Source organism: Pimephales promelas, chromosome 9 (genome assembly GCF_988280905.1).
Source record: "Pimephales promelas chromosome 9, fPimPro1.hap1.1, whole genome shotgun sequence".
In the NCBI taxonomy this organism is placed as follows: domain Eukaryota; kingdom Metazoa; phylum Chordata; class Actinopteri; order Cypriniformes; family Leuciscidae; genus Pimephales; species Pimephales promelas.
The window spans coordinates 36,359,311-36,375,808 of record NC_142777.1 but is presented as its reverse complement, the minus strand read 5'-3'; the positions used below and the strand labels follow the sequence as shown (position 1 = coordinate 36,375,808).

General features: G+C 41.1%; 1 protein-coding gene across 8 annotated transcripts in view; it reads right to left on the bottom strand.

The window, feature by feature from the left end:
- LOC120473285 (protocadherin gamma-A11) overlaps positions 1-16,498 on the bottom strand; it is a 171,708-nt gene that overhangs the window by 139,775 nt on the left and 15,435 nt on the right. The window contains exon 1 of one of the 8 annotated variants that reach the window (XM_089135098.1): positions 13,725-16,254. The exons of 4 other annotated variants lie outside the window; for them this stretch is intronic. In XM_089135098.1, coding sequence (XP_088991224.1) covers positions 13,725-16,100 — 2,376 coding nt within the window. In that variant the 5' untranslated portion in view covers positions 16,101-16,254. Of the gene's footprint in view, positions 1-1,553; positions 3,945-5,896; positions 8,391-10,117; positions 12,552-13,724; positions 16,255-16,498 lie in introns of those variants that run through there. 3 more of the 8 variants (XM_089135081.1, XM_089135088.1, XM_089135099.1) reach the window with 3 other exon arrangements.

The window sequence follows — 16,498 nt, the reverse complement described above, 5'->3', positions numbered from 1 at the left end:
TCGCGCAGTCCAGTGTATGACATCATCAGAAGCAGGGTGGAGAGATGTGTGCTGAAGACAAACATTGTTTTGTAGGTGAACAGCGACACTATGAGTTTAAGGCAAAAACTGCATAAGAATCATATATTTCACAGGATTGAGCGTCAAAACTTAGGCTACACACACTAAACAGATGTAATATACTTATATATTAAAAAAAAAAAAACAAGAGGCAGCAGCAACATTCACTGAATAATGGGAGATCAAAATTACCACATCATTAAGGCCTGCAGTATATAAAAAAAATGTGTATGAGGGGCACCATGCAGTGCAACATTGAAGCACCATGGACAGCAACAAGAAAACCTGTAATATCTCGTTTCATCGGAATTACATTTTCTTTTTAAGCCAGTTTCACATCATAAAAGACACACACACACACACACACACACACACACACACACACACACACACACACACACACACACTTCCTCTACTACAGCATGGGATACAAATTGAAAAATTGCCTTTCTATAAAACTTCATATCCGAGTGTAGTGGCGCTTATTATATATCTTGAGGTCCCCTCGAAAACGAGATGCCATATCTCAAGGGGTTTTCCTCTTACCAATAAAGTGTACCAATATTAAACAATACTTACGTAAAAATGTAAAGCCATTTATAAACTTTTTTTACATAACAGATACTGTGTTGTTTATCCTGGGCCAGATTAAATAAACTCTAATGATCATTCATATTTCTGAAACCCCTTTTTAAAAACAAATATGTATTGTATTATATTCCAGGGAAATATTCCTCCACAAGAATTGACTACAATCCCAAATGAATTGGCTTACGCAATATATCAAATTTCGTTTCCAGGTCGTGAGCCGGTGGTGTACTGTAAACACTTGCGCACACTGACAATAAATGGAGCTACTTTTCAGACGAGAAATTGACCCTAAAATATTGCACCTGCAAAAGACAACTTGAGTCAAGTGAAACTTAGCAGAGGAGAGCCTGTTGCCAATCGAACTTTCGCTTCAGAAAGAAAATACAAAATCAAAGTGTAAACACAGACCATTATATAATTAAAAAGACGTTGTTAGTCTTGAAACGAACAGCTCATTTCCCACATTAAGCCCTTGTACACGGGAAAAATAATATTACATAAGAAATTACAACTACTCATAATATGCATTCTGCATTAATAGCTCATCGACTAGATTATCAAAAAAGGTTTGATGTTGTAACATAAAAATCAACAAAAACTTAAATCCCTTCGAATAAAAAAAAATATATAACCAACTGGGGGATTAAATAAGTTATATGCATAATTCGTGACGCCTCATAATTTAAAACCGTCTATACATGACCAAAATAATTAAAAAATCTTCTCAATGTAGCCTTTAAAAAATGACTTTCAAACATGTCCATGTGCATGAAATAAAGCATTTGAACGAGCCAGTTTGGTCTTTAAAGAGACTATGAAAGTGAAAGCGGTCAACTTTGAGCACAAATACACATTTAATATGGAAGTCCAGACCATTAAAATAAATACTTTGTTAGTCCTACCTGAAACGAATCGTTGATTTCCGCATCAAGTCCTTCCAGATCATCCACAGCGGACTGAGTCTTTTTCAGAGTCAGGTCAGCAGTCAGTGTGCCCTGATTATAAGACCTGACGAACTTGAAGTCACTCGTGCGCGAGCCCGTGGTCAGGTACGCGTCATAATTGTAAGCGCTGCGGAGAGTTCCCGCGCCCTCCACCTCTGCGTAATTTGGAGGGAGATACGCGCTGGGAATGGCTACAGCTCCATCAAACAACAGTCTGGGCTTTCTCCTGCGACAAAACCTCACAGCCAGGATGATGATGATGAAGGTCAGGAAGAAAGTGGACACGGACACCAGCGCGATGATCAAATAAAACGTCAGTTTGGAGCTGCTCTCGTCATGAGACATGTCTTTCAGTTCTGGAACTTCAGCCAAGTTATCTGATATGAGTAAATACAGCGCGCACGTGGCCGAGAGAGAGGGCTGTCCGTTATCTCTCACGGACACAATAAGGTTCTGTTTCATGCTGTCAGATTCAGAAATGTCCCGCTGCGTCCTGATCTCCCCGCTGTGGACACCGATAGTGAAAAGTCCCGGATCAGTCGCTTTAATAATGTGATACGAGAGCCACGCGTTCTGTCCAGAATCCGCGTCCACGGCGATCACCTTGGAAACCAGGGAGCGCGCCTGCGCAGCTTTGGGAACCATCTCGGTCATGAAGGAGTTTCCTTCCGGAGAGGGGTATAATATCTGAGGGGAGTTGTCATTCTCATCCGATATGAAGACACTCACGGTCACGTTACTGCTCAGAGGAGGAGAACCGTTGTCTCTGGCTAACACGAGCACTTTGAAACTCTTCAACTGTTCGTAATCAAACGACCTCACGGCATGAATGACCCCGGTGTCTCCGTTAATGGATAGAAAGGAGGACACCGGTGCGCCATTGACGTCAGAGGACAACAGAGAATAAACTACAGTGCCATTCTGTCTCCAGTCCGGGTCTGTAGCTGATACTGAACAAATAGAGGAGCCCGGTGTGTTATTTTCTTGCACATGAGCTCTGTAATTCTGCTCCTCAAAAACAGGTGGATTATCATTGACGTCAGATACAGTCAAGTGAATATTCTTAGTGGAAGATAAAGGCGGAGAGCCCTCATCAATAGCAGTGATTGTAATATTATAATCAGAGAGCAGCTCGCGGTCTAATTCACCTGTGGTCACCAGAGAATAGTAGTTTTTGATTGAAGGAACGAGTTTGAACGGGACGTTTTGCTGAATGGAGCAGCGCACCTGTCCGTTATTCTCAGAGTCTCTGTCCTGAACATTAATGATGCCAACCTCTGTACCGGGTAACGCGCTCTCAGGAACGGGACTGTTGAGAGATTTAAGTATTACCATGGGGGCGTTATCGTTAACATCAATAATATCTATTAATACGGTGGAATAACTGACTAAACCTTGACCATCTTTAGCTTGAATGGGAAGTTCGATCGTACTCTCCTCTTCATAATCAATTGGACCTGTTAATTTAATTACACCAGACACAGCATCGATGAAAAATAATTGCAGTACCTTTTGAGGTAAATGACCAAATTCATACATAACTTCTCCATTTTGTCCCTCGTCAGCATCAGTAGCGCTCACTGTCACCACTACAGTATCTACAGGAGCATTTTCAGGCAGACTGACTTTATAGACGGCCTGACTAAAGACTGGAGCATTATCATTAGCATCCAGCACAGTGACGTGTATGGCTACAGTCCCTGATCTCGGTGGAGTCCCGCCGTCTACCGCAGTAAGAATTAAAGTCACCTCTTTCTGCTGCTCTCGATCCAGCTCTTTATTAAGAACTAGCTCTCCGTATTTTCCTCCATTTGCCCTGGTTAGTATATTAAGATGAAAATGTTCATTATTTTGAAGTGTATATGACTGCACTGAATTCATGCCAATGTCCGCATCGTAAGCCTCTTGTAATAAATAACGAGATCCTTTGTCTGCCGATTCCCGTTTTTCGAATTTGATAACACTTTCCTTGAATTGTGGTGAATTATCATTAATGTCCTCAATATTTAGAATAAAGCGGTGTAGTTCTAATGGATTCTCCAGCACGAGCTCTTGTTTAATAACGCATGAAGCTTTCTTTCCACAAATCTCCTCTCTGTCGATTCTCTCCGCTACGGTCAGTTCTCCAGTATTCAGATTAATGTCACAGTATCGTTTTCTGTTACCTTCAGTATCAATGCGAGCCTTACGAGATGACAGTCTGTTCACATCGAGCCCGAGATCCTTTGCTATATTTCCAATCACAGATCCGCGTTTCATCTCCTCCGGGAAAGAATAGCTCACGTCTCCATAAACGGTGTGCGCCATCAGCACGAAGAACAAAAGGCCAAACATCTTGGCATTAACGATGAACCTTTGAAAGCTTCAGATATTGACCAGTAATTATAGCAATACAGGCACTTGACTTGTTACCGAAAATACAAATCAAAACTCAATGTAGAATAATAACCACAGTATTAGCAGCAATCAGTCTCACTCTCCGTCGATGATTTTCTGTAGAGACGAGCTTGAAGCCCAGTGTATGACATCAGAAGCAGGGTGGAGAGATGTGTACAGAACACACACATTGTTTTGCAGGTGAACAGCGACACTATGAGTTAAAAGACGAAACTGCACAACATTCATATTTCTGAAAGAATTAAATGTCGATTGTAGGTAAAATTATTTATCAAAACGTGAGCCGGCAGCAACATTCCCTGACGAGATAATAGACACGACCACGATTTTTGTAGATGGGAAACTGGAGGAGAAGGAGGAATAAGAACATGATGATGATGATGATGATGATGGGCGTGATAGAGTCAGTAGCTACATAAAAGCAAGACGCCAAACACGAGTAATTTATATTTCAGCACCACGGACAGCAACAGGGAAACCCTGTCATTTCGAATTAGACTAAAGTAGTGTTTAAAAAGTAGCTGATTTAAGAAATTGCTTTTATAAGCCAATATCACACAAATATAAAGATGAGAAAAACGCTGAACTTTAAACAGCAGCATGTTGTCACAGATTTAATTAAAAACTTCACAATCCGCGCAGAGAGACACAGCTACTGATGCCACAGGAAAGTTTAAATGAGTTTAAAAGATTAGCTTACAAAACGAAACATATCAGATTGCTTTCATTACAAAACAATAAAAATAAAACTACTTTAAGTTCTTTGAATCTAAAATATTACCCAGATAAGACATATTGTGTTTTAATTTACTGACATTTAGGCTTCACATGAAATTTTATTGCAGGTATTACAATTTGTAAAACGCTAAAAAGGTCAATCAATTATAGAATGTCAATGTCAGCTCTATAATTAGATCCTAGCTACTGAAAAAAAAAAAAAAGCATAAGCGAAGACTCGTGAAACTCAGACTGAACTTCAAAATCTTTAAGAGTCAGTTGTTACTGAAGGCAGTCTATCAAAATACAAATAAGTATGTTAGGTTAATCTATAATCGCAGAACATATTCTTTTCAAAGAAAAACTTCATTCGTCCTATTTGGAAAGGCTCAATCATGTCCGCATCAAGTCCATCAACCAAACATTCTCTGAGGATAAGAAAACTGAACCAGCTCAATTTCTATAATATCTACTCGTGCAAGAAACGACTGTATACAGACCCGCATAGTAAAAGAGCAAAACCTCAACAGCAACAGACACTATACCTGTACAGCACCATGGACAGTGAACAGAATCTAAATCTTAAAAATAATGAAATTAGAAAATAATTTAAACCCTTAATAACATTATTTTAAATTAGAGACAACAATAGTTATGCAAAATTGTAAATAAAATAATTAGAAAACATCAGTTGTCCACATTGCGCGGGATCACATTACATGGCTTTATTCCGGGCCACAAAACAATCTCTGTAACTCTCTACAGTATTCTGATTAAACAGGGTTTCAGAAATGGTAATGATCAAAGTCTGCACAATGTTTGCACAATTTGGCCATTATTTACTAAATCCCAAAGTCAAAAACTTGCATGTGCGATGAATCAAAATTGCTTGTACATATAATTTGTAGATGAAATATTATAGAATACTTGCATAAAGAGAATCATTTGCAAACAAACAAAAAAACAATAAAGGTATTATTTTAAAAGTTAAATTTTTTCAGTCTTCAAATTGAAGCTCAAAAATGTTCATGTGTACAAAAAAATTAAAAATAAATAAATAAATAAAACCTAAAAAAGCCAAGCAATAATTTTCATCAAGAGAGCCCTTTGACACTGTCACTCTGTAAACACAACATCTCTGTCTTTTTTTTTTTATATATAAATAAGAAAATCTTTGTTAGTCCTACCTGAAACGAATCGTTAATTTCTGCATCAAGTCCTTCAAGATCATCCACAGCGGACTGAGTCTTTTTCAGAGTCAGGTCAGCAGTCAGTGTGCCCTCATTATAAGACCTGACGAACTTGAAGTCACTCGTGCGCGAGCCCGTGGTCAGGTACGCGTCATAATTGTAACGGCTGCGGAGAGTTCCCGCGCCCTCCACCTCTGCGTAATTTGGAGGGAGATACGCGCTGGGAATGGCTACAGCTCCATCAAACAACAGTCTGGGCTTTCTCCTGCGACAAAACCTCACGGCCAGGATGATGATGATGAAGGTCAGGAAGAAAGTGGACACGGACACCAGCGCGATGATCAAATAAAACGTCAGTTTGGAGCTGCTCTCGTCGTGAGACATGTCTTTCAGTTCTGGAACTTCAGCCAAGTTATCTGATATGAGTAAATACAGCGCGCACGTGGCCGAGAGAGAGGGCTGTCCGTTATCTCTCACGGACACAATAAGGTTCTGTTTCATGCTGTCAGATTCAGAAATGTCCCGCTGCGTCCTGATCTCCCCGCTGTGGACACCGATAGTGAAAAGTCCCGGATCATTCGCTTTAATAATGTGATACGAGAGCCACGCGTTCTGTCCAGAATCCGCGTCCACGGCGATCACCTTGGAGACCAGGGAGCGCGCCTGCGCAGCTTTGGGGACCATCTCGGTCATGAAGGAGTTTCCTTCCGGAGAGGGGTATAATATCTGAGGGGAGTTGTCATTCTCATCCGATATGAAGACACTCACGGTCACGTTACTGCTCAGAGGAGGAGAACCGTTGTCTCTGGCTAACACGAGCACTTTGAAACTCTTCAACTGTTCGTAATCAAACGACCTCACTGCATGAATGACCCCGGTGTCTCCGTTAATGGATAGAAAGGAGGACACCGGTGCGCCATTGACATCAGAGGACAACAGAGAATAAACTACAGTGCCATTCTGTCTCCAGTCCGGGTCTGTAGCTGATACTGAACAAATAGAGGAGCCCGGTGTGTTATTTTCTTGCACATGAGCTCTGTAATTCTGCTCCTCAAATACAGGTGGATTATCATTGACGTCAGATACAGTCAAGTGAATATTCTTAGTGGAAGATAAAGGCGGAGAGCCCTCATCAGTAGCAGTGATTGTAATATTATAATCAGAGAGCAGCTCGCGGTCTAATTCACCTGTGGTCACCAGAGAATAGTAGTTTTTGATTGAAGGAACGAGTTTAAACGGGACGTTTTGCTGAATGGAGCAGCGCACCTGTCCGTTATTCTCAGAGTCTCTGTCCTGAACATTAATGATGCCAACCTCTGTACCGGGTAACGCGTTCTCGGGAATGGGGATTTTTAGAGATTTAATCATAATGATAGGGACATTATCGTTGGTATCAACAACATCAATTAATACAGTACAATAACTGACTAACCCTTGGCCATCTTTAGCTTGAATTGTAAGTTCAATTGAGCTTTCCTCCTCATAATCAATGAGCCCCGTTAGTTTAATCTCTCCAGACAATGGATCCAGCGAAAATGTTTGCAGGTGGTTTTCAGTCAAATGACCAAATTCATACGTCACTTCCCCATTCTGTCCCTCGTCAGCATCAGTAGCGCTCACTGTCACCACTACAGTATCTACAGGAGCATTTTCAGGCAGACTGACTTTATAGACGGCCTGACTAAAGACTGGAGCATTATCATTAGCATCCAGCACAGTGACGTGTATGGCTACAGTCCCTGATCTCGGTGGAGTCCCGCCGTCTACCGCAGTAAGAATTAAAGTCACCTCTTTCTGCTGCTCTCGATCCAGCTCTTTATTAAGAACGAGCTCTCCATATTTTCTTCCATTTGCCATAGTAACTACATTAAGCAGAAAGTGTTCATTATTTTGAAGTGTATATGACTGCACTGAATTTATTCCAATATCGGAATCATGAGCCTCTTCTAATAAATAACGAGATTCTTTGCCTGCAGATTCCCTAATTTCGAAATTGATTAGAGTTTGTTTGAATTGTGGTGAATTATCGTTTAAGTCCTGAATATTCAGAATAAAACGATGCAGCTCCAAAGGGTTTTCTAACACGAGCTCCTGCTTCAAAACACACGAAGCTTTCTTTCCACAAAGACTCTCCCTGTCGATTCTCTCCGCTACGGTCAGTTCTCCAGTATTCAGATTAATGTCACAGTATCGTTTTCTGTTACCTTCAGTATCAATTCTTGCATCACGACTTGACAGTGTGTTCACATCGAGCCCGAGATCCTTTGCTATATTTCCAATCACAGATCCGCGTTTCATCTCCTCCGGGAAAGAATAGCTCACGTCTCCATAAGCGGTGTGCGCCATCAGCACGAAGAACAAAAGACCAAACATCTCAGCAGAAACGCAGAACCTTTGAAATTCCTTAGCAATTAAATCCAGGAAAACAACAATATACATGTAAAGGAAAACATGCAAATCTAAATTAAGAGTGTGGACAGAACTACAATTTATGAGGCAGTCTCCGTCGACGATTTTCTATAATGAGACGAGCTTGAAGCCCTGTGTATGACATCAGAAGCAGGGTGGAGAGATGTGTACTGGACACACTCATGGTTTTGCAGGTGAACAGCGACACTATGAGTTAAAATAAGAAACTGCATTATATTTGTGTCTTTTGACAGAATTAAGTGCTAGAATGTTCCACTACTTGGATATACTGAAATATGTTGATAAACAAACAAGCAGCGACATTCACTGAAAACTGGAAGATAAATATAAAACCACAACATGACATTAACTGAAGACTGGAAGATAAAAATAAAACCAAAATATATAAGGTACTAAAGCAAAAACAGCTGTTTAGATTGTAACATTATTTCGTAGCAAAAAACCTCAAAAGCAAGAATAAATCCCCGTGCAGCACCACGGACAGCGACAGTCAAACCTGATCAATGCTTCTATTTCTACATAAAAATGACATTAAAAAAATGCTGATATCGGAATTTATTTGTCTTTATAAAGACATATTTCACACAGAGGAGACATCGATGAAATAAACAAATAAAACAGCAACATTTGATCATATTCGATTAATATCCGTATCCATATAAAGGCAAATAAAGTAACAGTTAGAAACAAATATATAATATGATCGACAAAACTATTAGTGAAAAGGACGAGTCAGTTTCAGATGTATTTAAAATGTCTGTCAATTAAATTACATTTAGGCCAACACATTTAATCTGTATATGTGCATAACTAATTATCTGAAGAAGTATTCGTTAGTCCTACTTTAAAGAGTCACTCGTGTCCGCATTATGTCCTTCAAGATCACAAGAACACACATTTGACCAATTTATAAAAAAATACACCTGTAGACAACACAAATGTCTGAATCTAATCCATAGTCAATATAATAACACAAATATTGAGGTAAACGCTCAACATCACCTGTTGTTTATAGCGAACTGTGATGTCAGTCCTCCTGAATATGACATCAACAGGGTGGACAGAAACAATGTGAATGTCAACGGTGGCACTGATAAACAACAACACAGAGTTACATTGGGAAACTCTAATAACTCTGAAGACAAATGGCAAAACTTGGATACAACTTCACAATATCAATGGCCCGGAACAACCGCATATTCTCGTAGAATTTAAGAGAACAAGCTCGATTTGCAAGAACATCTATTCCTATAAAAAACAAACATTAAAAAAGGAAATAAAATAAAATAAACATGACTGTGTATAGACACAGTATAGAGCAAAACATCTCAGCAAAAGACACTGTCTATTGGGTATCACAGCAAATAGAAATATGCTTAAAAATATGTGTAGCCTATATAATTATATTAAACGCGTCAAGAACAAAAAAAGTAAATGAAATATAGAGAAACTCGCCAACTGAGTTTGAGCCATATAATCTAAACTGTTAAAATTTCTGAAATCCCTTTAAGAAAACTTTTTGTGAAAAAAAAAATGTCTAATATCAAATTTTATTTAGCACATTTTGGACCCGATTTACAAAATTATAGACAAAAAAATAACTTGATTGTGACAAATTATTTTAGGAAAACACTGACATAGCTTTTCAGACTTAATTACCCTGTAAAATGTTTAGGTCTACAAATATCACTTGAATGAGCACGTATTTAAAAAAACAAACACAAATTGAGTCGGTTGGAAATGAAAGCAGAAGACAAATAAATATTTTCTAAAAAATGTTAGTCCTACCTGAAACGACTCGCTCATTTCAGCATCTAGTCCTTCAAGATCATCCACAGCGGACTGAGTCTTTTTCAGAGTCAGGTCAGCAGTCAGTGTGCCCTCATTATAAGACCTGACGAACTTGAAGTCACTCGTGCGCGAGCCCGTGGTCAGGTACGCGTCATAATTGTAAGCGCTGCGGAGAGTTCCCGCGCCCTCCACCTCTGCGTAATTTGGAGGGAGATACGCGCTGGGAATGGCTACAGCTCCATCAAACAACAGTCTGGGCTTTCTCCTGCGACAAAACCTCACAGCCAGGATGATGATGATGAAGGTCAGGAAGAAAGTGGACACGGACACCAGCGCGATGATCAAATAAAACGTCAGTTTGGAGCTGCTCTCGTCATGAGACATGTCTTTCAGTTCTGGAACTTCAGCCAAGTTATCTGATATGAGTAAATACAGCGCGCACGTGGCCGAGAGAGAGGGCTGTCCGTTATCTCTCACGGACACAATAAGGTTCTGTTTCATGCTGTCAGATTCAGAAATGTCCCGCTGCGTCCTGATCTCCCCGCTGTGGACACCGATAGTGAAAAGTCCCGGATCAGTCGCTTTAATAATGTGATACGAGAGCCACGCGTTCTGTCCAGAATCCGCGTCCACGGCGATCACCTTGGAAACCAGGGAGCGCGCCTGCGCAGCTTTGGGAACCATCTCGGTCATGAAGGAGTTTCCTTCCGGAGAGGGGTATAATATCTGAGGGGAGTTGTCATTCTCATCCGATATGAAGACACTCACGGTCACGTTACTGCTCAGAGGAGGAGAACCGTTGTCTCTGGCTAACACGAGCACTTTGAAACTCTTCAACTGTTCGTAATCAAACGACCTCACGGCATGAATGACCCCGGTGTCTCCGTTAATGGATAGAAAGGAGGACACCGGTGCGCCATTGACATCAGAGGACAACAGAGAATAAACTACAGTGCCATTCTGTCTCCAGTCCGGGTCTGTAGCTGATACTGAACAAATAGAGGAGCCCGGTGTGTTATTTTCTTGCACATGAGCTCTGTAATTCTGCTCCTCAAATACAGGTGGATTATCATTGACGTCAGATACAGTCAAGTGAATATTCTTAGTGGAAGATAAAGGCGGAGAGCCCTCATCAGTAGCAGTGATTGTAATATTATAATCAGAGAGCAGCTCGCGGTCTAATTCACCTGTGGTCACCAGAGAATAGTAGTTTTTGATTGAAGGAACGAGTTTAAACGGGACGTTTTGCTGAATGGAGCAGCGCACCTGTCCGTTATTCTCAGAGTCTCTGTCCTGAACATTAATGATGCCAACCTCTGTACCGGGTAACGCGTTCTCAGGAACGGGACTGTTAAGAGATTTAAGTGTTACTCTAGGGGCGTTATCATTGACATCAATAACATCTATTATTACTGTACAATGACTCGCTAACCCTTGTCCATCTTTGCCTTGAATTGGCAGTTCAATTAAATTATCCTCCTCGTAATCAATGAATCCTGTTAGTTTAATCTCTCCAGACAAGGAATTAAGAGAAAATATTTCCAGAAGGCGTTCGGGTAAATGACCAAATTCATAAGCAACTTCTCCATTCTGTCCCTCGTCAGCATCAGTAGCGCTCACTGTCACCACTACAGTATCTACAGGAGCATTTTCAGGCAGACTGACTTTATAGACGGCCTGACTAAAGACTGGAGCATTATCATTAGCATCCAGCACAGTGACGTGTATGGCTACAGTCCCTGATCTCGGTGGAGTCCCGCCGTCTACCGCAGTAAGAATTAAAGTCACCTCTTTCTGCTGCTCTCGATCCAGCTCTTTATTAAGAACCAGCTCGCCGTATTTTCTTCCACTTGAACGCGTTAATACACTAAGAAGAAAGTGTTCATTGTCTTGCATTACATATGTCTGAACTGAATTCAGACCAATATCCGCATCGTGTGCCTCATCTAATAAATAACGAGATCCTTTATCTGCTGATTCTCGTATTTCGAATTTTATTACACTTTGTTTGAACTGTGGTGAATTATCATTAATGTCCTCAATATTGAGAATAAAGCGATGTAGTTCTAAAGGATTTTCCAGCACCATTTCCTGATTAATAACGCATGAAGCTTTCTTTCCACAAATCTCCTCTCTGTCGATTCTCTCCGCTACGGTCAGTTCTCCAGTATTCAGATTAATGTCACAGTATCGTTTGCTGTTACCTTCAGTATCAATGCGAGCCTTACGAGATGACAGTCTGTTCACATCGAGCCCGAGATCCTTTGCTATATTTCCAATCACAGATCCGCGTTTCATCTCCTCCGGGAAAGAATAGCTCACGTCTCCATAAGCGGTGTGCGCCATCAGCACGAAGAACAAAAGGCCGAACATCTCAGCAGAAACGCAGAACCTTTGAAATTCCTTAGCAATTAATCCAGGAACACAACAATATACATGTAAAGAAAAACATACATGCGAATCTAAATTACGAGTGTAGACAGTAGTACAGTATGAGGCAGTCTCCGTCGACGATTTTCTATAATGAGACGAGCTTGAAGCCCTGTGTATGACATCAGAAGCAGGGTGGAGAGATGTGTACTGGACACACTCATGGTTTTGCAGGTGAACAGCGACACTATGAGTTAAAATAAGAAACTGCATGTCATTCTGACAATATGAAATCCTAGAATATACACCGAGTATATTATATGCAAGAACATGAACACGCTGCAACATTCACTGAAGAGATAAATATCACCACAACATTTATGGTACTCAAACAATGCAGCCATCCGGATATGCCAGTTAAGCACCACGGACAGCGACACGGCAATATAAAATGATATATAAAAATGCTCCATGCAATTTTCAATCCGACTGAAAGATCTTTAAAAAGAGTTGACATTGGAATTCAATCGCCTTCATAAGCCAATTCACATCAATGAGAGAAAGTAAAACTTCTTAAAATAGCAACAATTTATCCGCACAACTAGTGTTACATAAAATGAGCTTGACAGAACTCTTAGTCAAAGAGATTTACTCTCCACATGTAAAACAACACAAATGACTGGCTCTTGTTCATGGTCAATATATGGTGATCCCACAACATAAGGCACATGCTCCGTAAAAAATACCGGTATCAGTGCATGGCACGAGACGCAATACATCGTCACATGTTTTAGTGGCACATGCCAATATCCACTGGCACAGGCCAATGAAAACCGGGTTTAAGAACAGCGGCATGTGGCAATGACTTCTGTGCGTAAATGTCAGTTATACAGCCTCTATAAATATTCTCTGATTTCTGCACCAATGCGAATAAATGACTCGGGGGATGTTATTTGTAACCAACTAGTTTTTTGTTGTTGTTGTTGTTTTTTTGTTTTTTAAATGCACATCATTAACATATAATAATAATAAACCAATTAAATTTGTCCACTTTTCAGATTTCAAAACGTTTTTGTCATGTTAATGTGTCTAATAAAAGGCACTCGAATGAGTCACGTTCTTGTTGTAAGTGAAAGAACTACATTTTAAATACAAAAAGACATAATGCAATAGGACAATATGAAAGTATACAGACAATAAAATATCAAATAATTAAATTTATACTTGGTCCTACCTGAAACGAGTCGCTCATTTCCGCATCAAGTCCTTCCAGATCATCCACAGCGGACTGAGTCTTTTTCAGAGTCAGGTCAGCAGTCAGTGTGCCCTCATTATAAGACCTGACGAACTTGAAGTCACTCGTGCGCGAGCCCGTGGTCAGGTACGCGTCATAATTGTAAGCGCTGCGGAGAGTTCCCGCGCCCTCCACCTCTGCGTAATTTGGAGGGAGATACGCGCTGGGAATGGCTACAGCTCCATCAAACAACAGTCTGGGCTTTCTCCTGCGACAAAACCTCACGGCCAGGATGATGATGATGAAGGTCAGGAAGAAAGTGGACACGGACACCAGCGCGATGATCAAATAAAACGTCAGTTTGGAGCTGCTCTCGTCATGAGACATGTCTTTCAGTTCTGGAACTTCAGCCAAGTTATCTGATATGAGTAAATACAGCGCGCACGTGGCCGAGAGAGAGGGCAGTCCGTTATCTCTCACGGACACAATAAGGTTCTGTTTCATGCTGTCAGATTCAGAAATGTCCCGCTGCGTCCTGATCTCCCCGCTGTGGACACCGATAGTGAAAAGTCCCGGATCAGTCGCTTTAATAATGTGATACGAGAGCCACGCGTTCTGTCCAGAATCCGCGTCCACGGCGATCACCTTGGAGACCAGGGAGCGCGCCTGCGCAGCTTTGGGAACCATCTCGGTCATGAAGGAGTTTCCTTCCGGAGAGGGGTATAATATTTGAGGGGAGTTGTCATTCTCATCCGATATGAAGACACTCACGGTCACGTTACTGCTCAGAGGAGGAGAACCGTTGTCTCTGGCTAACACGAGCACTTTGAAACTCTTCAGCTGTTCGTAATCAAACGACCTCACGGCATGGATGACCCCGGTGTCTCCGTTAATGGATAGAAAGGAGGACACCGGTGCGCCATTGACATCAGAGGACAACAGAGAATAAACTACAGTGCCATTCTGTCTCCAGTCCGGGTCTGTAGCTGATACTGAACAAATAGAGGAGCCCGGTGTGTTATTCTCTTGCACATGAGCTCTGTAATTCTGCTCCTCAAATACAGGTGGATTATCATTGACGTCAGATACAGTCAAGTGAATATTCTTAGTGGAAGATAAAGGCGGAGAGCCCTCATCAGTAGCAGTGATTGTAATATTATAATCAGAGAGCAGCTCGCGGTCTAATTCACCTGTGGTCACCAGAGAATAGTAGTTTTTAATTGAAGGAACGAGTTTAAACGGGACGTTTTGCTGAATGGAGCAGCGCACCTGTCCGTTATTCTCAGAGTCTCTGTCCTGAACATTAATGATGCCAACCTCTGTACCGGGTAACGCGTTCTCGGGAATGGGACTGCGCAAAGATTTTAAACGTATCCCAGGAGCATTGTCATTAACATCTGTAAGTTGAATTACAACTTTAGCGTCACTGGATGAACCAAATCCATCTTTTCCTTCTACACGTAATTCATAAACAGCTTCGTCCTCGAAATCAAGGGCACCTGTAACTTGAATGTCACCTGTATGTGGATCTACCGAGAACAGCTTTCTAGCTCTGTCAGAGATACGACCAAATTCATACGTCACTTCTCCATTCTGTCCCTCGTCAGCATCAGTAGCGCTCACTGTCATCACTACAGTATCTACAGGAGCATTTTCAGGCAGACTGACTTTATAGACGGCCTGACTAAAGACTGGAGCATTATCATTAGCATCCAGCACAGTGACGTGTATGGCTACAGTCCCTGATCTCGGTGGAGTCCCGCCGTCTACCGCAGTAAGAATTAAACTCACCTCTTTCTGCTGCTCTCGATCCAACTCTTTATCTATCAGTAATTCCAAATTCTTTTCTCCGTCCACATTTGAATTTATAGCCAGTTGAAAATTATCATTTTTTTGTAGATTGTATTTCTGAACTGCATTCTGTCCTACATCAGCATCATGAGCCGAATTCAAGCGATAGCGAGTTCCTCGGACAGCAGACTCTCTAATTTCAAATGTGATCAAATCCTTTGAGAATACAGGCGAATTGTCATTAATATCCTGGATTTGAACTGAAACACGGTGCAGTTCTAAGGGATCCTCAAGCATGAACTCAAATTTTAAAACGCATGAAACCCTGTCGCCACAAATCTCCTCTCTGTCGATTCTCTCCGCTACGGTCAGTTCTCCAGTATTCAGATTAATGTCACAGTATCGTTTGCTGTTACCTTCAGTATCAATGCGAGCCTTACGAGATGACAGTCTGTTCACATCGAGCCCGAGATCCTTTGCTATATTTCCAATCACAGATCCGCGTTTCATCTCCTCCGGGAAAGAATAGCTCACGTCTCCATAAGCGGTGTGCGCCATCAGCACGAAGAACAAAAGGCCGAACATCTCAGCAAAAACGCAGCACGTTTAAAATTCCTAAGCAATTAAATCCAGAAACACAACAATATACGTGTAAAAGAAAAATACATGTAAAGCTAAATTTAGATATGTAGACAGAAGGACAGTATCTGAGACAGTCTCCGTCGACGATTTTCTATAATGAGGCGAGCTTGAAGCCCTGTGTATGACATCAGAAGCAGGGTGGAGAGATGTGTACTGAAGTCTACTGGTTTTGCAGGTGAACAGCGACACTGTGAGTTAAAATAAAAAACTGCATGATATATTTTTTTTTAATCTCTTGACAGTATTCAGTGCTTGTAATGTACCCCGAACTTGCCATATGATTAATTATTTGGAGAAACAGGAACAAACAGCGACATTAACTGACGATTGAGAGATGCATG